We start from the raw sequence: 23569 nt of genomic DNA on the forward strand, positions 1-23569 counted from the left end.
TCTAAGCTTGACTAGCAGAGATGAATATTGTTGCATCCTATATGGGGCATAAAAATGTTAAGCTTGAAAGAAGCTCTTACGGCAGATAAGAGGATTTGTGATTCTGATCCAAAACGTTGTGATTAAAATCTAACAGTGTGATGCAAAATTTAATGAATTGCTGTCGGTATCCTTTTGCTTAGGGTTCGATTTCACAATCCGTTTAATTTTGCACCGCTCCTCACAGCAGCAACCATCCCACCCCACAACACCGGCAACCTCTGCCTTCCCATCTTCTCCCTTGTGCCAGCACTAGCGACTGTGGGGCTGCATGGTCAGCTAGATCTCTAAAAATGAAAAGTTACCCTGCGACCCCCCCCAAAGACTAGTGCTCAGCCAAATCAGCTCTCAAAGCAGCTGCCTGCTGAGCTGCGTGGATGCTGAGGCCAGCAGAAGCGAGGGATACAGATACGCAGCTTCAGGTTGGGGGCTTTCAGTGACAGCCCAGACTTAGGTCAGCTTCTGCTGATCAGCAAATCCAGCCCTCCTTGTTTTAATGCGTTGAAAAAGTAAGGCACAGCCAGCATAAGCACTTTGCTGCGGTCGCACGGTCAGTCTCGAAGAGCTTTAGCTACCCTAGGGTCATCGCGTGATGACCTCCCCTCTGAACTCCCCAGTGGAAGTCGGATCCCATGCAGACCTGCATAGCGTGGGATTCAGCTCATCTCATTTAGCAGCCCAAAAGTTAGGCTTCCAGCCTGAGCTTTCTGCAGCCCAAGAAGAGAGCGGGTGTCTCCAGAGAGTGATTCACCTCCTGTATCTTAGGCTTAGCCTCAAGCACCAGTTTCAGGCTGGGATGAATCTCAATGACTGTGGAGGGAGCCCAGATGACTAATTCAGACTAGGTATCTAATTTTCGACAGCGAAAGTGAGCTGGGGTGAATGCCTATCCTTGTATATAGAGAATTAGCCCATGAAGTGTTCACGCTAATGATAAGCTTCAAAATGATATTGAAATATTGTTTTAAATATACATTTAGCAATCAAATCTTCTTTCGGAGAGGGAGCTCTGAAAAATACCTTTTGGGATCAAGAAACGTTCTTTGTGGTCCCACAACGACAGTTCTCTGTCTCAAACAGGTGTTTCATCTCTCTCACACATTTTTCTCAGACCCCAAGAGGCATAAACTCACAGATTAATTTTGTTTTGTTTTTTATTAACTAGAACCGTTTTTTCCTTAATCTGCAAAAAGCAGAAACAACTTGACAGCAAGGTAAGGCGAAGAGGTGCTAAGAGTCATGTGGGCTACAGCCCTGCTGTTAAAGCCAATTAGTTTGGCTCGTGTTCCCCTGGGTCCAGGCAGAGCCACGCAGCTCCTCGCTCAGGTCACCTGCTCTCGGCGATACGTGAAGGTTTGTGATTGCGTGGACCAAATCGCCCACGGCCCAAGGAATACTCAGATGCACCACTCCACTCAAAATAGATGGTATCGCGATTGCTACACCTGGCTAACAAACTAGGACCTCTAAGCGATGAGCTTTTATGCTACATATATGTTCTAGGAAGACAGACATTGTGTGCAGACTGTGGCTCTGTGACCTGTGCTAACGCAGGACATGGTAAACAGCACGAGCAAACGCACGCTGTATCACCTGCCATTTTGTACTGGCTGTGTCCTGCCCCCACCCCCCCGACAAATGTGTGGTCACATTTGCTCTTGTCTATAAGCATTCATTCATCACCTTCAGTCCTAAAATACCAGGAGATAAATACAGCACAGTTCTTCCCTTTTAAATCTATAGGAACTTCTGTGTCCTAAGAAAAACAAGGCACAGGCTAGAACATTGGCTTTAAACTACATAAAGCTGCAGAAAACCAGGAAACCTCTACTTTGATAGCTGTCTGTTTGCAGCGTGATGATAAAGCGCAGCTTCCCAGCACAACTTAAAGACTGCCCTTATTACAGGTTTAAAGCAGAGATGAAGGAACTGTATAGCGATTTACTAACATTCTTAGATGATGAAATGCAGTAAGAGAGGAATGATAACTTTCCTTTTCAGCAACTGCTCTAACCTACACTAATGAGTAGACTGTTAGGGATTTTCTTCACTTAGCATTTCTCATTATTAATAAATTTTGCACTGACAACTATAAAGTGAACACTTTGGATTTATGCACCTAACCTAATTACATATGCTGCATGTACGCATTTCATTATTTACTTGACAGATTCATTCCTTGATACCATAAATAATTAAAGAAGGATCAAATATTAACAATCAGATACATGTTAATTCTCCTCAAATCTGGGGAAACAAACACATTTTATTTTCTGTTCAATAAAAATGGAATAAAATGCTTTCATTAGAAGGATTTTAAAATAGGTAAAGTTCTTGAGTGTCATTTTTATTTTGCATACAGCAAAAATTAAAATGTCCAGCTGCTCTCTAGTCCCTTTACAGGAACGTATATAGCAATTTTAATAAGTATAAAAGGTTAGTAATTCCTTTTTGACAGTTTCTAAATGAAACATTTTGGTTTAGTGTTTGTCAGGCAATCTCAGAGGGAGGTGACTTCAAATGTAAAGTCTGATCCTGTCCTCATGAATGTCAACAACAAATTCGTACCGACTTCAGGTAGGACAGCATCCATCCCATTATTTCCTATGCATTAGTGGTTCTTGTTTTTCCAACATGAACCACCAAACTCGTCCCCTCCCACCAAGCATTATCAGCTGAGCGAGGGCCTGATCCTGCTCGCTGCTGAGCGCTGGCAGTGCCCGGGGGTAGCCAAGAGCCCTGCATGAGCAGCACCTCCGGGGTTCAGCCCTGCTGTGAATAAAAGGTGAAATTCTGCTCCTGCCCCCTTCTGCCGCTGTCTTACATCCTCCCTACAAGCATCCTGCTCCAGTTTTTTTTTGGGGGGGGGGTGGTTCTGCAGAGGGTTTCTGCACAGCAGGAACCTGCCGAGGCAACGCTCCCTGGCCCAGGAGCCTGCCAGGTCCGTGTGGCCCCTCCAGGGCCGGCAGTGGCCGGGGGGCACGAGCTGTCCCCCAGCCCCGGGAGCCACTCGGGGCCTCCAGAATTAGGTTTCTGCTCACAAAAGCTACTGCTTAAGCTTTGAGTTATAATTAAATCTTCAGGCGAATTATTTGTGACGGAAAGCTGCTCCCAGTCACAAACCCGTATGAACTGTCTTGCCTGCTGTGCAATTTAAATTGATGTTTAAATATTTTTATACACATTATTCAATATCTCCATTTGATCAAAAATATTCTCCAATTTGAACAAATTTACTTTTGGATATCACATCCCACAATTTTATCATTTTAAAGGTGTTAAAAATTCATAGATTGCCACATTATTCATCATGCAAGATTAATGCCAGCCTGACAGGTTTTGCAAAGATCTGGGGGTTTTTTTTCTTCCAAAGTGCATATACCATATCTGTATGAGATGTACCTTGGTTGTTGAATATTGATTATTCACATCTCCTTTCTTATTTCTGATGCTAAAGAGAGAATATTAGGGTGTGATTGTCAGGGTTAGTGTCTCTCTGACCTACACATGTACTATTAATAATTTATGAGTTGATTTGAAATAGATCTCTGTGAAATGAGCTGGCAATAAGCAGGGCTGTCTAAGATGACAAAGATTCAGAACAGGCCAACTCATGTACATCAGCTTCCCGGTTTCAATCTGAAAACAAAATGAAACAAAACCTCAATATGCCTTACGCGGTAGTTAGGGATTTATTATTTGAATACACCAAGAAATATAACTGCTCCATATTAAAAGTTATGTCTGGATGATGCAATTGATGTATTAGTCAAACTTTCTAAAGTATTATGCTTATTCAACTATATAAATATGATGCAATCTGTTGATCAACCCTGCAGTTGCTTTACGAGCATCTGCTTGCAAATACAGAGCCAGCTCGCAGACTCCTAATTCCATTTAAGAGTTGTGTCCCTGAACCCAAAGAAGATAAAAATAACAAAGGTCAAGATATGCAAAGGCAGCTGCTGGATTGGCTTTAGGTTGCCTAACATCTAATGGGAGCTCCTCAAAAATTAGTGTTATGGGGTTTTTTTTTGCTTCAAAAGCCTTCTTTCCGTACACTTTACCTCTTCATTTAGAAAGCAGACCTGTTGATGTTCACAGGCTTACTGAGGATGCCCAGATAACATTTAAGGGGCGTCCTCAGACCTGGAAAAGGCAGTCTGTCTGCCCATCGTTGACGCCAGGCATGTCCCGACAAAGTGCCTCTGGCAGATCCGCACCCCGCCGGAGCTGCTCTGGGAGAGGAAGGGTCTCCCCTGGCAAGGTGCGGTGGGAGCAGAGAGCCCTGCCACAGCAGGGCAGGGGTGGCCGCCCTCCGGGACCACCCAGTGTGGGCAATAGCAGCAAAAGAGACACAGCTAACCACAACAGGGATGCCCACTGCGTTTCAAAGCGCACTAACTTTGTAGTCACACCATCTCTCTGCCAGTTTGCCCAGGAAAAACACATCTAGTAAACTGCGAGCCTCATCGCCTAGCATTGGGATTCTCTGTGTCTACCACCTTTTCTTGGCTGCTGGGCTAAATGTGTTTGTTGCTGACTGACAAGGTGCATTTCTGGTTCCCTTGTCAGATGCACTGCTGTGATCCTGAGCTCTTAACCTGGATGGAAATACGGCACATAAGGAGGGTTTTTTTAAATGTGACACGATACAAAAATAAATGGGGAAAGTAAAAGTCTAGCTGACCTTACCAGGAAGGAGACTGTTCCTTAAAGTGCAAGCACCTAACAGTTAGGCACAGGGAAACTGGTTAATACCTCATTACAAATCTGAAATGAAGATGTTCAACCAAGGAAATTACATTGAGCAGCAGAAGCTAGAGCAGCACAGAGCAGCGTGTCAGAGTTACGGGGGTGTTACGGTGACACAGAGACAATGAAACGGGATGACACAACCTCTTCTCGGTAGGAGGGTTTTTTCCGTCTGTCTCCTGGGAGTTTTGCTGTGCATCCTTTGTAGGAAACCTTTCCACCAAAAGTGGCAGCAAGCCCTTTGGAAGTCTTATTAATATTCTTCCTTGGTGCTGTAAAGTATGCTGTAGACAGGAGATGACAGTTACCTTACCGTGAGGAAGGGAAGAGCAGGGGGCGAACACCAGCGACTGACATACTCCAGTAAAACTGCATTGCTGGCATCTCGGAACAAGAAATGAATCAGGAGGGAGAATCGACGTGTAATCCCAAGCCCAGCCAGCAGCCAAAGCGGTTATTTATTATTTGCGGTACGGAGCACCGAACGCATGCTTCCCAGACAAATCGGAGGGCAAGGTCCTTGCCCTGAAGAACATACAATTTATGCAGCCGACCCTGCAAGATGCTGCGGGTCCTCCCGGGAAAAGCGGAGCAATTTCATCTCAGGATCATTTTGGTACATCTCAGGAGGTCTCGCCTCTCTTGCTAACACAAATGGTTCTTCTGACCTCGGGGGGTGACTCCTCTAAGTGAGGATGGTTTGGTTGTTAATCTGTGACTGGCAAAAAGCAAAATCCTTTATCTGCCCAATGAGTTTCTGCATGTGCACAGTATTAATACCTGCCTAACTGAGAGGGGAGCTTGAACTCCTCAAATCTATCAGGGGAGCTGCAAAGCATCCTGCATTCAAGTGGCAGAAGTTGGCAGGCATCTCTCAGCAGACCCCAAAGCACCGTTTCCTGGGGGAAAAGCTGGGCAGGGCAAAAAAAATCCCAAGTATTCAGTTCCCAGACCCACAAAATGCTTTGTAGACTCCCAGGCCCTGAAGTAGCCCAGAATACTCCTCTCCTTACAGGATGCAACACATCAGCGCACATCCAGCTCATCAATCCAATGCATCAATGAGTTTGCCATCTTCAGAAGGAAACGTAAACCTTGTCTTTTTACAATGGCTCCAACATCAGCCAGGAACAAGGAGGGACAAACTAAACCAAGGAATTTCCTAATGGCTCTCTTCTGTGGGAAAGAGGAAAGATAACATTGTATTTCTGGCTTTTGGAAAGGACAAGAAGTCTCTTTATTTACAGGCAGTGGCCTGGGCTGATAAATGCATTGTAGGAAGCCATTGTGATTAGCAAGAAACAGGGGAGGAGGGAAGAGCCAGTAAAGATCCAAGTATGGCACAATGCTCTGTCCTTGGCACAGTCTTCATCTCCTGCTCAGAAGTCATCATCGCTTTGTACAAACAGTGCAGAATCAAGGATAAGCTCACAGACCCTTCTGGTGAAGCGTCTCAGTCACTGCCCCGAGAAAAAGACCTGGTCAGAAAGCAAAATATGAACCTTAGGAGATTCTGCTCGGGTTTAATTAAATGGGTTGTTGCAATCTAGAAAATTGTATTTTCTTATTATGCTTGTATTTGAAGTCAATTTTTGAGACTTGTTTTTGCGGTCATATGGAAGGCCAGGTCACAGATACCATCGGCAAAATAAATTCACGTGGTGCGAGGAGCTGGAATCAGCTGAACACACAACACAACTTTGGTACGGGAAGTTTAAAGCCCAGGTTTGCAGTGCTCATTCACATAAATGGTCTTTGCTCATGCTAGCAGTCCCAAATTATTTTAATAAGTGCTGTCATGGATGGATGAATAAAGACTGAAAGATCTGGACAAAATCAATCTTTCCTTTAGTTTTTAGTCAACCTCAGCCCTGCTCCCTTCAGTCCAGTTCCAATGATAATACCATCTGATATCAACAAGACCGCACCACTTCTGCAAGTGTCCCTCAGAGAAAATCCTGTCGGTGCTGCTTACTTAACCAATGCAAACAAGGTACCCTAATTGCTTCTCTCTTCTCACTTCTGTTTTTTTAATTAGCGAGAGGAGTGAGCAACCCCCTTTTTCCAAAATAGACACAAATCTCTGTTCTGAATGCTGCAACCCAAAGGATAATTAGCCCAAAATTTTCAGATGCAACAGATGCTGGAGGGAGTTTGGTTTCCAAGTGCACAGCGCTTGGAAGCAAAACCCAAATCCCTTTCAGGTGTTTCAAGTCAAACATCAAAAACTGGGGGCTCTCTGCTACCTCTTAGGAACACTTTGTGCTGATAGCTGGGGTGAGATTTTCACAAGGAGCGTGGCACGTTGTCCCTCCCAGCAGGTAAAGTGGTGGAGCCCAGCAGCGGGAGGATCCTTGTTCCTCACTTATCTGCAACAGACAACCTGTACATCCCTGTGCGTCACCTCACTGCTCCTCAGTTTCCCCAGCTGTAAAATAGTAGATCCGGTTTATTGTAAGGCTGAATTAATCCCTCATCACAAAAGGTTTTGAGACTCCAGACAGGAAAGCTTTATCATAAACACAGACAAATTATTAACTTCCTATATCCAGCCAGTAATGCGCTAACTCTGGTGCCAAGGGGGGAGCTTTGACTTCCCAGCAAAATTCAAACCATCCAGGAGCCAAACTTGCTTTAAGACTTCCTTTTTTGTGTGACCAAATCGGCAGCGTTTTGATGGATAGACAGTCATATCCCACCTCCCCTCCCAGTGTCTTAGATCATTAGAGGTAGCAAGAGTTGTGGGTCTTTTATAGAGTGGAAAATAGAAATAAAAGAGAACATTCGTATAAACAACACTCATAAGGCATTTCTTGCCATATAATAAGAAATGATCCTATTGCTATATACAGGTTACTCTCCCAACAGAGTTATTTCTTGGGGCTAAGTACTAGTGTCCCAGGGTGGACATCCGTAGGGTTACTTTTCTGTCATAGGACCAGGTGTCCCAAGGCTCTCACATGTCAGGGGAGCAACTAAATTTTCTTAGGAACCAGGATCCCTAAATAACATTAGCTTTTGAGAAAAACTCTCCCCACACCTTAGGTACCTCAGTCTCATAATTCAACACACAGAGCCTTCAAATGAGCATTGGAAGTAAAAAATGGTGTGCAGACACAAATGGGAACGCAGGTACCTTGGACTTCATGGGTGAACTCCTGTCCCACACTGAGGTCTCTAATTAAAGCCCAATTTCATGGTAAGAGTGCTGGGTACAGACCAAGTTGTATGTTACTACCTGACGGCCATTGCCTTCAAGGGATGTAAGCACTGGGTCAGACCAGCAGTCCTTGTGACTCTGAACCTGCTCTTGCACAGGGGCCACCAGCAAATGCCAAGAGAAGACCACAGGGACAAGACTGGCGTAGGGTGATGCCTCCCTCCTGGGACACCTGCCCAGCACTGGCTTCATGGGGACAAAAACACAAGCCCAAAATTTGGTAAAAAAAATAAGAAATAATCATGTATGCAGAAGAACACCACTCAGGGAGTGAGCTGCTAAAATATCTCAGGGGGTCCAGGCCCAAGTGAGGGATGTTCTGAAGAACTCCGGGCTCCATTTTCTAGTGTTTAACACCCCCACCTGACCCAGGCTCTTAAGAGAGCTTGGCCACCTATGGCTGCTGGCTGCCTTGTCCTTCCAGAAACCCTTTTAAGAATGTATTGCTTACACAGGAAATAAAATAGAATCAAGATTCCTAACGCTCAGCTCAGAGGTGTGACTTCTGAAAAATAACAAGTTCTCCTTTTCTGAAGCACAAGGAGATACTGTTCTTTTAAAACTGTTTTAATTACCTGTGTAAATAACAGGAAATAAGAACCTATGAGAGGTCTTAGAAACTGGAAATATATGGCATTTTGAGAGCATGAACATACAAAAAAGAAAGAACAGATCTGATGGTCCACTTTATCATCGCTATTATTGATCATTATCGTGCATTGAAGACTCAGGACTTAATGTAAACATAAGGGCAACAAAAACTTCTAGAATACTAGGAAACAAATCCAGAACTTCATCTACTGCCTATTGTCTTTCAGAAACAAAAATACATGTTCACCGTATTTGAAAATTACTGTTTGAAAATGTTCTCTACTTCAAAGCAGAAACGTTTCTGTTTTCAGGAAAAAGATAAGTATAGCACACTCAAAAAGGCCACCTATTGGTTCAAACAAGAATGTCATTTTTAATCTGAGTGCCATTGGGAAGACAGAATTTTTTCACCTTCAGCATAAGCAGCACAAAGTTTTTTTTCAATTGACTTCAACTGAATCAGCACTTGATATTTCTTAACCACATCTACTGTGAAATTTGCATTTAGTATTTGCACATAAACTAAACCCGGCCTTTGGTATTGGTGTAAGTTACAAAATATCTGAAGCAAATATATTTTTGTTCAGAAGATTTAACTGTGGGTTTTTTCTGTATTCAGTTTTCTGTATCGCGGTTTTGCTTTGCTTTCTGATTAACCATCAAAGGATAAAAATAGTTTAAGAATCTGACAAAATACCCATCTTGGCTGATGACTGTTTTCTTACCTGCAAGCAGGAAAAAAAAAAAAAAAGAGGAGGGTAGGACGCTACTAGTAATAAATATTAGCTTTAATTTTGCAAGCAGCCAAAATCATGGGTGTCAACAGGAAAGTTCTACCACTCAGGCATATTTTAAGTACATCCATGGGAAGGAATCAGAGAAAGTGTAAATACTTATAATCCCAATATCCATTTAAACTTTAAGATGCTTTGTTTTGTTGTTTGAAATAACTCTAAGCTCAGGCATATGCTGGCACATTTAACATGGAAATTAGCTCTGCCTGATCAACATTTTAACAAGACGAACATTTGAGCAAAACCTATAGCTGCAGTAGTACCTGAGTGGTTTGCCGCTCCTGATCGTTAAAAAAAGCAAAGATAGACTCAGTGAGACAATGGTTGAGTCGGGTCTGTGTAGCACCATAAAAGATAAATTATTCCCTACCTTTGGGGGAAATCTGAGCTAGCTGACATGTGTGAAGATTTTTTAATTTATCAGGAGACAGTAAGACAAAAGATATTCTTTGAAGGACCACAGTCAAATTGTAATCCATTGGTCTGGGTAGGTTTTGTTTTGTTGTTTTTTTTTTTTTTAATCAGGGAGATTAAAGCTGCGCTCCGGATTATCAGCTGACAACTATGAGAGCAATGTAAAGGCTACCATAGAGATCTAGCCCCCCAAGGAAGACATGGTAGCCCTTCTCTAAAGGGTTTGCAATTTGGTAAGGACGGGTCTCCAGCACCAAGCGCTCAACCCCAAGGAGATTCCCAAATTTAGGACTGAATGCTCGAGTTTTGGTACCAGGATTTGTGTAATCACCGCAGCACAATGATGGCAGACAAGGCCAATATGCACGTGGACAAAGTTGTCCAGAGGATTTGAGCCACATAGGCCTCATTTGCTGTGTTTTATTTTTAATCTGCCTTTGCCATTACAGTCTTTGCAAACAATTGTGGGTTTACTGTCAATACCCCTGTTTTACGTGTTTTCTCTTCTCCCGGTTATTATACAGAAATGACCCATAAGAGCAAACAGTGGATCTAAGTGATCGTGGAGGGGTAATGTTCAACTACCATAAAGGAAAGAAACAATGAGAAAAGGAAAAATACCCCTCCATCTTTGCGTGGCATTTGTCACAAGAGTAAGTAAACACTTTGCAGGGAGAAATATGATGATGCCTCATGGAAACCTTTTAAAGTAATTTCTAACAACTGTATTCACTACCAACGCAGTCATTAACAGGTTGCCAGGAGAGAAAATAAAAGCTCCTAGACTGTTTCCATACAGTCTGCACTCAATGTTATTACTATTACATCAATGCCTAGAAATGATAATGGGATGCCCCCCCCTCAGCCAGGCACCGTGAAAAACTATGGAGAGGTTGTCGCGAACCAGCAGACAAAGGGAGTTTTCTTCCTCTTTGTCATCTTTGTACGTGGGAAGTTGAGGCGTATCATGTGCGGAGTCACCCTTGTCATGGCTGCATGGAGGCCTGTCCTCGTCCCCAGATGCGGTCCTTACCCACCCTGAGCATCCTTTTCCCTGCTGGGGAGGGCGTCACAGTCCAGGCTGGAAGACAGGTACCTCTCGGTCCCCACTTCCCCAGGATCACAACCCAAACCCCTCTATCCCTAAATCCCTCTGGTCCTTGGCAGCCTGGAGCCAGCTCCCAGCACCGCTGACGCCGTGGCTCCAAGTGCTCGGTGGCTCCGGGAAGCTCCATCTGAAGGTCTGTCTGAGAGGCAGCAAGCCCCATGCTGATGTTGCGGACCTGTTTTTTGGGCACCTTCCCTTCCCACGGCACCAGGGCTGCCTTCGCAGCATTTTCATGGCCATGGGGCAGGAAAGCCCCACTCTGGTGCCTCTGCTCTCCAGGATACGTCCTTCCTCTCCCTCCCCCTGCTCTGCTCCATACATGAATACATTTATCTCTTTTTTTTTTTCCCCTTTTGGTATTTATTTTTTTTTCTTTTTCCCATTACCCCTTTAATGCAGAGCAGGGCTGCTGATTACAAAAGAGGCAGTTTGACTCGAGCAATAGGTCTTCTTCACTAATCCTCACTGTCATGGAAATTCCAGCTGCTACAAGAATAAGAGGCTCAATCCATATTTGCCAGCTCTAATATGAAATCTGTCAGGGCCCAAATTAATGAGTTCCAAATTCCTTACATCACGATAACAGGTTAAGACTGGTCAATTAATTACATAAATCCTTCCCGATTCATTGTGCATTTTCAGGCGAGATTGTCTTACATAACTGGGTGACACAAGGCCTTTTGGCTCTTGTTGTTCCGCAGAAAGGCCTCCATTTAAGTGCAGCCCGCCTGCCACGGAGGCTGGTAAATGTCACACCTTGGCTTTGCGCTGGCCCCTAATTGCTTTTGTATAGAAAAATACTAAAAAAATATGTGTGTGTATATATATATTTTAAAACATTGTGGAGCCCCGCCCCGCCCCGCCCTGCCCTGCCGTGGGGGCCGGTGCGTGGGAGGCTGCGGGGGCTTCCCCGTGGGGAGGCAGGTGCAGCCCCCCGCGCAGCCCCGGCTGAGCCGCATCCCAGCGCGGGGGGCGCCTCCGCGTTTTGCCCGGTTGCGGAGCTGCGCGGCTACGGGAGGGGCTCTGGGATGGGGTGGTGTGGGCAGCAATAAAACCGAGGAATAAACGAAAACTATTTTCTTACGCACCGCGCCCCCGCGGAAGAGCCGCGGATACTCAGCGCGCTGCCAGCGCGGGGATCGCCGCCTCGCGCCCCGCCCGCCTGCGCGCTTCTCGCTGATCCACAGCGCCCCCTGGCGGCGCGACGCGGCGGGCGCTGCAGGCGGGGGGGGGGTGCGCGCGGCGGGGGCGCCGTCTGGGGCGGGAGGAGGGGTAGGGGGGAGCCTGGGGCGGCGGGGGGCGCAACAACGAGCTGCCCGGGCGGCCCGGAGCCGGTTTCCGCGCTGCCCCATGGGGAGAGCCGGGCCGGCGCCTTCCGCGGCCGCGGGGATGGGGAGGGGGCGCTGCGGGCGGCCGGTCCCCCCGTGTTCCCCCCGCCCCCTCCCGCCGTTGCCACGGGCTGCGGTTGCCACGAGTTACCGGATCAAGGCCGGACGGCTCCGCTCCCCGACAGCCGCCCCCTCGCGAGCGCGGGCACGCGCGGGCACACGCGTGCGCGCACGCAGCCGCCGGCCGGCGCGCTCACCGTCGCCGCGATCCCAGGCGGGGGGGAGGGGGGGGAGGCCAGGGGCGGAGCGGAGCGGAGCGGGGCGGAGAGGACGGCGGCCCCAGGTAAGGCTTCTCGCCCCGCTCCGCGGCCGGCGGCCCCGGGGCAGGGCCGGGAGGGGACGGGGAGCGAGAAAGGGCCGGACCGGGGCGCAGCGGCGGGGAGCGGCGCTCCGGCCTCCCGGGGAGCGCGACCTGGGACGGTGCCGGCCTTTGCCTTTTACTCCCTTGCGTTGTTTTTAAGCGCGGTGCCCCGCGGAAGCAGCCGCTGGCGGGCAGAGCCCCCCGGGCACCCGGCGCTGCCGAGGAGAAGCGCTCCCGTGCCCCGAGTGACAGCGTGGGCAGGCGTGTGCACACCCACACACACGCGTGTGCGACGGGCGGCTCGCACATTAAAAACTCGGGGGGGGGGGGGTGGGGTGTGTTCAGCCTCCAGGAGAAAGTTTGATTTCTGTTTTATAAGGTCACTTGAATTATTTCCTAAGGCGGTTTTATTCCAGAAGGCAAGGCAGCACGTTACCGAGCGTTTTTAACATCGACGAAGAGAATAATTGTCTCTTTCCTAAAGCATTCAGGCCTTTCCTGACAAGGATCAGCCCGATACTGGAAACGGCGATTTACACATTTGCAACCTCGTGAAAAAGCCAGTGGGGGGGGGGGGGGGACGGGACGGGGGAGGGGGGGGACACGGACCCCTCGGGTGCCCGAACTTGTGCCCGGTGAGCAGGAGCAGCGCTCCGCGCGCCGCGAGGGCAGGCAGACCCACGCGCCGCGTCCAGCGCCACACCTCGCGCTGCACGAGAGAGCAAGTCACAAACGGGGTGCACCTCTGTCATTTAAATAGGGCTCTGGAATAAAAATTTCCATATATCACATAGTAAAAAAAAAAACCAAACCACAAAAGTGGGACACCGAAGAGTGCAGTTTTACATAGCTACATAAAGTACATTTTTTCCTCAATTTATAGAACTACATTGCTATTTAAATGAAAATATTCATTCTGAAAGACAATTTTTCTCATCTTTCTTGAAGCTGTATTTCAATGACACTGGAAGTAACAGGCTGCTTAAGAGTAGCTTACAATATTCTTACGTTACAGGTTATAGAATTTGATAACATATGTGACTGGAGTTATTTTCACTTCTTTACATTTTCTAGAAAACCAATAACGACAGCAAACCCAAACACAACAGTCCGCATGTGTATATATACACGCATGTTACAAAAATAGTTGAAGAGTAATTACACATGGTAAGTCATAAAGTGATTACGATATCAATATTAAAATAAAGAAAACCTTACTGGCAGGTTTAAACAGAAAATAGAAAGTGGTAATTGTTTTAATTACTTTAAAGCTTTTAATAAATCATCATAAAAATGAGAATATAAAGTTCTAAGCAAAAGACAGAGTGAAGTTTTTGAGCACAGATTTATTGCAATTAAACAGAAATTTAAAATGGTAATTAGATGATATTATAAGCTAGATCTTAGCCTGTTTAAAAAAAAGCAGGAAATATCAGTATTATTCAAAACTAAAGAAAGAGAATCAGAATACCAGTGATCAACTGAAGCAAAATATATTACAGCATTGAAAAAAAAAAAAAAAACCACCACCACACCAAATCTTTGAAGTCACAAAAGGCATTAAAAATAAATTTTCGTACATTTACATTTGTAACAGTTACATTGAAATGTTCCAAATTAAACAAAGTGTCTTAAAGCATTTATATGGAGTTACATACAGCTGATACAAAAAGACATACTAGAGCACAGAATACTTTTCTTTCCCTTTAAGAAAAATTCCAGTAATACTAGCTATACAAACAACATTCAAAAGATAAATATTTAAACAAATTTCTGTCAAAGCTGGGAAGAAAGTTCTGTTATAGTAGTCTTAGCATTTTTGAACAAGGTGACGAAGAAAATAACAACAACAACAGAACTATTAGAAAACAAGTATTTATTTCAGAAACATCTTCATTTGGAAAACACTCACTGGCATACAGAATTAAAAATAGCCACAAAGGCTCTCCAAACCTTGTATTACTGTATTTTTTGTCAGATATTGAGGATGTGTTAGTAGGCCAGAATTGTAAAGTGCTTCAACAGTTTAGCTCAATCTTTTAAAACAAAATAAAAACCCCACTACCGTAATATTATGTTAAATAAAAACATTAATATATTTCTCATAAAAACAAAAACTGGAACAATGTCTATTTTCCCCATGTTTTAAATAAATTTGCTAAACAAATTTTTCTTCTAATGTGCCATCTAAAAAAAAAAAGTCAAGTAATCAAACATCTCTGCCTGGCAATAACAGCTATTTTTTAAAAGCTACTTTTAGTGATAACTTGTTGCTTTAATTAAATGTTATCACTTTTACATTAAAATAGCTTTGCTGCTAACTCACACACAAGCTGAGAAGGTGAATAGATACATTCATGCAATTCAATAAGACCGAGCAAAAAGAAATACGGATGTTTATCTTATAAAAGTGCTACCATCAACAAAACACAGTGGCTTAAAGTAGTTACCTAAGAGATGTTATCCTCGGGCTATTAAAACATGTTTCTAAAATTACACAGATTCCCAGCTGGATGCTTTAAAAAAAAAAAAGCACGCCCACACACGCCAATGCTAACTTTTATTATCTGGCCATTTAATAATCTATTGTTTCTGTAATTCACAGGTTTAAAATGCTCCTTCTTTGAAAGTATCCACAGAATTCTTAAAAAAAAAAAAAAATGGATTCCATTTCTAGGCTGGTAACTACATCACTGAAGTTAATAGGAACTTTGCTAGGGTGATCAGACCCCCTAGCTCTTTTTAATAGCAGTTAAATGTCAAATATAAATACAACACCGCAGTGAAACGTATTCCTTTGACAGAATCTGGGACAAGACACTATGCAGCTGCTGCTAACAATAAAAAGCAAAACTGACTTTTAATCAGAATAAGTGTTGGTGGCTACAAAATTGTGTTCAAGCCTGCCTTTTGTTTGTGAAAGAGTCAATATTCCAGCGTGTTAACTACAGCCGCAATGAATCAGCACCTCCTGTTACTCCCAAAGAGTGGAGAGGTCCACGTCTGTACAGCATGCTATAGCTACGTGATTATCATCATCTCAGAGAGGGAGATACTCTCCATTTAAATTGCTAAACTAAAATATCCCCCCTCCCGGTGTGTTCAAATTTAAGTGCCTAAAGTTAAACGTGCTGGGTGAAATCCTGGCCCTAGCGAGGCTGATGCAAAATTCAGCCATTGGTTTCCATGGACCTCATCCAGGATTTTCACTGGGAACGAGTATCTGTAATTCCCTGGGAACAGAGAATCTCCAGCAAGCCCAGAAATGATGTCATTTTTATTAATATTTCTAAGTTCTAAGCAACCATGCTCAAGAATTTTGGCCTTCAGTTCTTATGCATGATAAAACCAGGCTTTCCATAAACATTACAGCAAGACCAGAGGAAGATATAAATATATCTCGAATTGTCAGCAGCATATAGTTTGTACAAATGTTGTTTTGCTGATGTTGCTGAGCTACTTTAAAAAGTGAATACCTTGCGGGGTATGTAATTTCATCACCAATGTCAAATGACTTCTAAAGATGAAACTTCTCTGATGCAAATTACAAAAAGATGCTTTGAATATATTTGATATGATATACCAACTTCTAAGCTGAGGAATTAAGTTATCTTTATTTTTCAGATTGGAGACATGCAGTCACTAACAGAAATATTTTAACTGCTTGTATGTCAGCAGAGCATGACTTATCCAATACTGAGATTTTAATAGTCACAAAAACCTAAGTGTAATAGGTAGCGCGTAGACCTGAATCAACATACCTAATAAATCAACAAAGAAATAGTATCAAGGTCTGTTTTGAAAATTTTGTAAGGACATACGGTTGTATTGACGACGCATCTTTTAGGTACGCGTTACCAGCCAGCCGTGTTTACGTGGTACACGTAACCAGTAAATAGAGCAGAAACTGCTTTGTACTGTCCTTAAGATAGCAATGCAGGAATGATTTCTCATGATTCTTCAGAAGCTGGGCTTGCTTTACATCCACATGAAACGCTGTCATCACTAGGTCCGAGCCTGGAGGATGAACTGCAGAAAAGGGGAGAGGGAAAAAAAAAAAAGAGAAAAAAATAAAAGGAGGAAATTGGTTTTCACAACACACTCAAAGCCTGAGTAACAGAGGAGAACTTTAATTATCTCCAGTCACAAAGAGAGACAGGAAATTTGGACTTTTAATTAGCCATTTGGAGTGCAGTTGGATATTTTTTTAGCAAGATAATTTAAACGCGAATAATTCAAGTCTGACTAAATGAAATTCACATAATCAGAATGCAGATAATTGAATTTCTACTGCATTCATTAATTCAGTGTGGAGGTGTGTGTGAAGACTTCTATGATGAGCTGTCACAGCTCAATAAAATCTCAGTCAATTAATTTTTTCATTATCTTAGTATTACATCAACAAAAAAAAAAAGTGAAGCATGCGCGTGTGTGTGTGTATGTATATATAATCTCAGAAAGCAAGGAAATACAGAAATCACCTCTCTGAATCGGAGTCCACATCGGTTTTTCCTTTTTTTGTCTCTTCGTCTTCTATAGGAAAACGTCTGTTCAAAGAGGCGAACTTATGAATCGCGTCAGCAACAGAGTACTTGGTCTGTCCAGATACACAAGCCTCCATATCTTCTGGGCTTAGCTGAGTCTGTAAGAAGAGGTGAAGCCTACTGTCTGAAAGCAATAAAGCATCTTGTAGGATCCTGGGAAAAAAGAAGAAAAAAAAAAAAGTCAAATGTTTTTGTATAGATGCACATAGACACATATAGTCTAAAGTGTTTTACCAGAACAAATTCTAAATGATGTCCTGCTTTTAAGTTTTCAGATGAATCCTAAATCAGGAACAGAAGGTAATGACCATATTAAAATGATTAGGTGCATGTTACTTTCTTATTACATTATTTGGAATTTTAGGTGAGTAAAAACACGAAGCTAATAGTTAGGCACAGCTGCTATTAGAATAACTTCAAGGACATTTCTTCCATTTAACCATCTGTTATTACCACGTAGATCAATTAATGATTTTTAGGCAGTTGGAGGCATATACTCTTACGAAAATTTGGTCTCCATTTGAGAACACGGGGTTCTTTGGTTTTTGGTTTTTTAATAGCTAAGCTTTTCTAAAAATTGTAAGTCGTGAATTTCTTTGCTGGAGGAAAGAAGTGTGTACAGAGACGGGACTTCATACACACGCAGTGTCAGGACTTTGAAATACCTGTAAACAACAGAGCCGACGCTAGCCAAAATCATTCACACTTTTACAAATATGTGTACATTTAAGCTAGAAAGAAAATACTGATACTGAACGCTGACTTAAATTTACTTGCAAACAGTTTGCAGGGAATCTTAAATACTATTTCATTCCAGCTGTTTTTTTCAAAAGTCCGTTTTAATCTTTCGTTTGTATGTATTTTAAATTAAGTCTTCAAATAAATTTAACACAGAGTATTTACTTATATCAAGTCCGAGTAAACAAAATACAATACATTCCAGTAACACAAAGTTGTACAGATACTTTTACAAGGACTGAGAATTGAGGATCATCATCACTATTTTGGTTAAAAAAAAAAAGCGTAACTTTGCTACAACATTTCTCTAAAGAAGGAATTCTTAATGCACAAATCCTAGAATGACGAACAAGAGACTCTTTTTTTCTTATATGTACATGTTATTTTACTCATGTAATAAAGTCATCAGAGCCTATGACTATGCCAAACAGCGCTCCACAGAAAATTATTAAAATATCTTTAAACAAATCAAAACTATTAAGAGTTAATATTTACCTATTTCTACCCGTTTAGGTTACAGTCATTACCAAAAAAGTCATTGCTATGCAACAGGAAACAAGAGATGACATTAATGTAAGAAGTAGTAAGAGCACAAAGTAGTATTGCATTCAATAGGTACTCTGACTAAAATGAAAAGTATAACTGCTTAGTTCCCCCTCTCAAACAAGATTAATGGTGTGTTTGGATTGTAATGTTTTAAAACACAAATGCATTCTGAAAACTGTTCTCTAAAGTGGCCAACATTACAATAACATTTAATAAATACACTAACGGATTTCTGGCTTCATCTAAGCCTATAAAAATCTATCAAATCAAAATAATTAATATAAATAAGAGATATCTAACTGAAAGCACGGAATATTTGTGTACATGCACATTTCATTTGCCTAAGCACACGCAGCCTCAACCAAGTAACACAAACTTTGACACCTTCCAATGAGGAAATGTCTGCAATGACCCTAATGATCTACCAGGTGCATTTGAAATTCAGTCTCAGAAGGAACAGATCTCACTGAAGTTCAAAATAAGCACCCTTTCATACCTAGAGAAAGCCTTTTTAATACCATCTAAACTCTCACCATTTTACTTAAAAATAAACAGGGCAAATAGGCATCTGTAAAATCAATGCATGCAGCGTATTAATATACAGAAAAACTTCTTCACAGTCTAAAAAAGCTAGCAAATGCTGTGTAAAAGTGATCCAAAACACAGAATTTACAGGTCTACACACCTTGACAGCAACAGCTTCATGAATACAGTTTGAAAAGCCATCATTCAGCGGCCACTAAAAGAGGATTTCAGCCTTGGTTCTCGATAAACATTCATTCCAAACAAAGACAAACATTGCGACAAAAAGTAAAAATATCATTCCACACAATAAATCCATGTTTATAGTTTATGCAACTGAGGGAGTAAATATTCTCCTTCCTCTTTTCTTCCTCTTAAAAAAAAAAAAAAGAAAGAAAAATAACGTGCTGGAGTTCACTGTAAAGTAACTGGAGTTAACTGTTTTTCCCAGGCTTACGATCACAATGGGGGGATGCACATTTCTGCAATTCTAACATTTGCGTGTCTAATACCAAGTAACCCAGCAAAAAGCCAAGACGTTAAATTCTGTGGATGGCGTTTAGTTTCACAGATTTTCCTCTTGCCGTACCTTCAAAAGTTTCCTGCCAACCAGCGAAAACACAAGTAACTAACTGTTCATGAGATTACACTACACTTACAGCTCTGTTGCTGTTTGAAATGTATTTTATTTTCTTTATAAAATAATGGGTAATCTTTAAAATTGATTTTAGATGGTTTGAGGCATTACACCAGAGAAGTAATGAGCACTAATGTCAATGATATTGGACACAAATTCATTTTAGCTTTATTTCACGTCCAGTACAATTCTGCTAAGCCTTGAACTGCTAAAGCACTGTTATTAACTCGGCAGTAACCTAACACATGGAACAGCAAACAAAAGTGATAAGAGTACAGACTGATCAGGACCTCAAGGCTACTGTCCTTTTTCTGCAGCTATAATTCAATTTCCAATTTTACTTTACATTGGACTCATTATTTCACAGTAATTTTCTTTTCTGCTTCATAGTGCCATCTGGAGGTGAAAGGAGTGAAGAGAAACCAAGGCAAAGAAATGGAAAGATGTTCATAAAGCTAATCACACACGCACCCATATGTATATGTTCACAAGGGGGAAAGGGACCAAACACTCAATGCATTTTTCAAACCAGACTGAAAACAGATATATGAACACCTTTCGCCCAGTCATACCCTTGAAGCATTTCTTCTTTCTATGAAAAAATAACTTCTTTTCCCCCCATCTAAACCAACAGGTTAGATTGCTTTTTAATTGCCTCCTTCAAGCAATCAAAATGAAAAATAAATTCTGTGCTATCCATAAGCATTATGCTTTCCTGTTCAAAACACTCCTTCTTCAAGGAAATAACCATACATTTGTCACCAGACGTTACCAGTAGTATTAAGCGCTGGTATAGTGGTTGCTCTCCAGGGCTTTCACTGTCCTGGGGACTCACTGCGTGAAGGATTGTACATCTAAAAAATAGATTTGGCTCCACAGACTTTAAAAATCAAAATTACAAAACACCGCCTAACAAATTAAAAAGGCAAGAGGAAAGGCGGAGTGTCATAATATTAATACTCGGGTGTCTCAGCAGAGGCTGAACGCGTGCGCAGTTTCAAGACGATGGGTAAGCGCTCCCAGTGCTTCTCCAACAGTTTTATTACAGCCAGTGTCAATGCAAAGCTGCGGTTACAGCGATGTAAATCAGTTCTCGCTGCCATCGCGCTAATGGAAGAGTCACAGCTCACAGTGATAATTCCTATAAACTGACTGGGCATATTTAAGAGAACAACAGACTTTCTATGCACGCCTGGAATAAGAACGAAAGGCTAAATCCTGCAAGTCTTGATCCCATCAGTAGTCATTACTTGTCAGAGATGTCACTCCTCTCGGCCAGATTGCTCACACGCATAATGACCACTTATGTGATTAAGGGGGCTGCAGGATAAGGCTCTACAGTCGAATTAGAGATAATAAAATCATTTTTTATTCGCGGCCATGTGAATCTTTGTTTGTAAGCTTTCTGTAAATGCTCGTGATCTCTAGACCTTTAAAGAAGCAGGGCCGAAAAACGTCACTTTACAACCAAAAGAAATAATGTCATTTTTGAGGAAATGCTGGATACTATACGAGGAGTATTTCTCCTTCCCTGTCTTACGGCAAGAACATTTACAATAGACAAAACATGTGTTTTGTCTTATTTGGACAAGGTCCCAAATCTGGTTTTCTTCAACATGATTTTATTAGGTATATTATACACTGTTCTGCTGGAGGAGAACAACATATGGCCGAACAGCACAACTTAATCCTAACTAAAGATTTCCTGTATCTACTGTAACCTAATACAATGACAGATGCACACTTGCATGTGTGTGGAAGGTTAACACTCCGATTTTGTTTTCGACAAATTTACTCTGCCCATTTACATCATATCATGAGAGCAAAAGGCGAGGAGAGGGGGGGGAACAAAAAAAAATCCCCAAGAGCTGAGAGGCGGGGGATGACAGCCTGTGCTGTGGTGCCCTCTATTGAGCATCCAGCCCCTCAGCCCTAGCCCACAGCAGACAAAGCCCCAGTTTCCTCTTAAAAAATAAAAAAAATAAAAATTAAAAAAGCCGACTGTGTTTCCTCCTTCATTTTTCATAAGGGAGGAAATGTTACTGTGAGTGAGCAGCTGCAAAGCAACTGTTGGGCATCTGATAACGCATATGTTTAAGAAAGGGTTAAGCGACACGCGCCTGCTAGGCATTATTCACTCGCCAGATAGGAAATATTAGCGAGGCTCCATCGGAAAGAGGCAGCCACCACTCGCCCAAGGAGATCCCACCTGCCCCACGGCCGCCGATGCTCCTGCCCAAGCCCGGCAAGGCGGCTTTGGAGCCAGCGTCCCGCTTGCCGCATCCCAGGGGAGACACCTCCGGGAGAGGGTCCTCCAACCCTGCGCCAGCTCCTGCGTGTGGGACTGTGGTGGGGAAGGTGAGGAGGCGTGAGGAGGAGGGCAAAACCCCAGGCACCTCCAGAGTATGGCTCTGCCTTAGGCAGCCGAGTTTTGGGTGGCTTGTTTGGCACCAAGTGAGCCCAATGCACAGCCACTGGGGTGGTGACAATGCGGATGCCCTTCATCTCCTGTGGATCCGAGGGCCGCTTTTCTCAAAACTCCTACTATGTCTTCCACCCCATCATAAACTCCATGTTTGAAAACTAGTTGAAGACTAATCCTTTTTCCTAAACCACATTTTTTTTTGATCCAATTGTATCCAATAAAGAAAGTGTCAGTGATTGAATCCAACTTCATTTAAAATGGTTTTGTTAACTAGTTCACTAATAAGCGAGCATGGATGATCTTCTGTGAAGGTAATCTAAATCCCAAAGTTAAACCTGTGCAGCTATAAAGGGATGAAAGCAAAGAGGATCTCACAGAACCTAATATTATAAAGACAGTGTTTTAATTTTGACCTCCAATTTAAGAATAGGTTTTTCCTGTGAATTTACAGACACCCTCAAAGGTATGAGGATACTTACCAGGAAAAACACATAATTTTCCTTATTCTTATGATGTAATTCATAATTGAAAAGGGGCTAGCCGACTTCCGTTAATGTAAATGGCCTCTTGAAATATTAAATTATGCCCAGACAAGAAGTGAGCTTTACAGCTCTTCATCACTCAGGGATAATAACCTATAAGACAAGCAGGTCTTACCCTGCATTTGTGCAGTAAAGCCAAATCAAAAATGGGACACCCGTTTCCAGATCTCACCAAATTCTAGCGCTTTGCTTTAGCTTCCAGCCGTTGGCCTAATTCTCACGCTACCATGCTCAGCACGGAGAGGCTTCACAAAGGCTCTAAGTAAGCACCTTGCCCTGAGCTAACTCGTTCTGGAGCGATGCGTGAAGGAGGACAAGAGAACTGCATATATGTCCACGTATAGGCAATATGGAGGAGCAACCAGGGCCAGGGGCTGAACGCCAGAGAGCCTACAGCCGCTCGATGCTTAGTCCTCGGGCACGTGGCTCCTGTCCGGGCAGAGGCGGCACAACAACCTGCTCGCACAGCAACGGGCACAAACTGAGACTGTGAAAGATCTCAACGCCACTTCAGAGATGGCTTGGATCCCGATACCTGCACCAAGCACGGAGAGGAGATCAGGTCCTGCATCGCATGTGGGCATTTGAAAAATGTTACCTGCAAACCTCTCTAATCCCATTTCCTCCCACTGTCACAAAGAAACACCAGTGGGGCTGTGAGCTTGTGCACGGTGGCTACCATCATTGCCGGGGTGAATGGGGCACTCAGCTTTGCATTTCTGGGGTACACCACCCCATGCAACTACTGCCTGGCTCCTTTCCCACCCCCTTCCTAATATACCAGGGAGGTCCTGCTTCCCCTGGCATTGCCACGCTACAGAACACGCAGCATCCAGACCCAGAGCTTTACCGAAGTCAAATCGGTGAGGCCCACAAATGCAATTTCAGAGAAAGAAATCATAACTTTTGGTTCAGACTGATAAAAAAAAGCGTGGGGGGTGAGCATCACCGCAGGCTAGCTGAGCCAGTGAAAGGCAGCAGCGGCAGCACAGAGGTGCCAGCCAG

General features: G+C 43.2%; 1 protein-coding gene and 1 long non-coding RNA gene across 4 annotated transcripts in view; one reads left to right on the forward strand and one right to left on the reverse strand.

Moving 5' to 3' along the window:
- The first annotated feature begins 12540 nt into the window (after nucleotides 1-12540).
- LOC129202579 (uncharacterized) lies at nucleotides 12541-18360 on the forward strand. The gene is made up of 2 exons (XR_008575746.1): nucleotides 12541-12592; nucleotides 17150-18360. It is a non-coding gene; the product is annotated as an uncharacterized LOC129202579 (long non-coding RNA).
- Nucleotides 13538-23569, reverse strand: part of SNX10 (sorting nexin 10) — a 36641-nt gene continuing 26609 nt past the window's right edge. For all 3 annotated transcript variants that reach the window (XM_054815604.1, XM_054815605.1, XM_054815606.1), the window contains exons 6-7: nucleotides 17092-17307; nucleotides 13538-16639 (exon numbers count right to left, since the gene is read on the reverse strand). In XM_054815604.1, coding sequence (XP_054671579.1) covers nucleotides 16561-16639; nucleotides 17092-17307 — 295 coding nt within the window. In that variant the 3' untranslated portion in view covers nucleotides 13538-16560. The remainder of the gene's footprint in view (nucleotides 16640-17091; nucleotides 17308-23569) is intronic.

Source organism: Grus americana, chromosome 2 (assembly GCF_028858705.1).
Source record: "Grus americana isolate bGruAme1 chromosome 2, bGruAme1.mat, whole genome shotgun sequence".
Lineage (NCBI taxonomy): Eukaryota > Metazoa > Chordata > Aves > Gruiformes > Gruidae > Grus > Grus americana.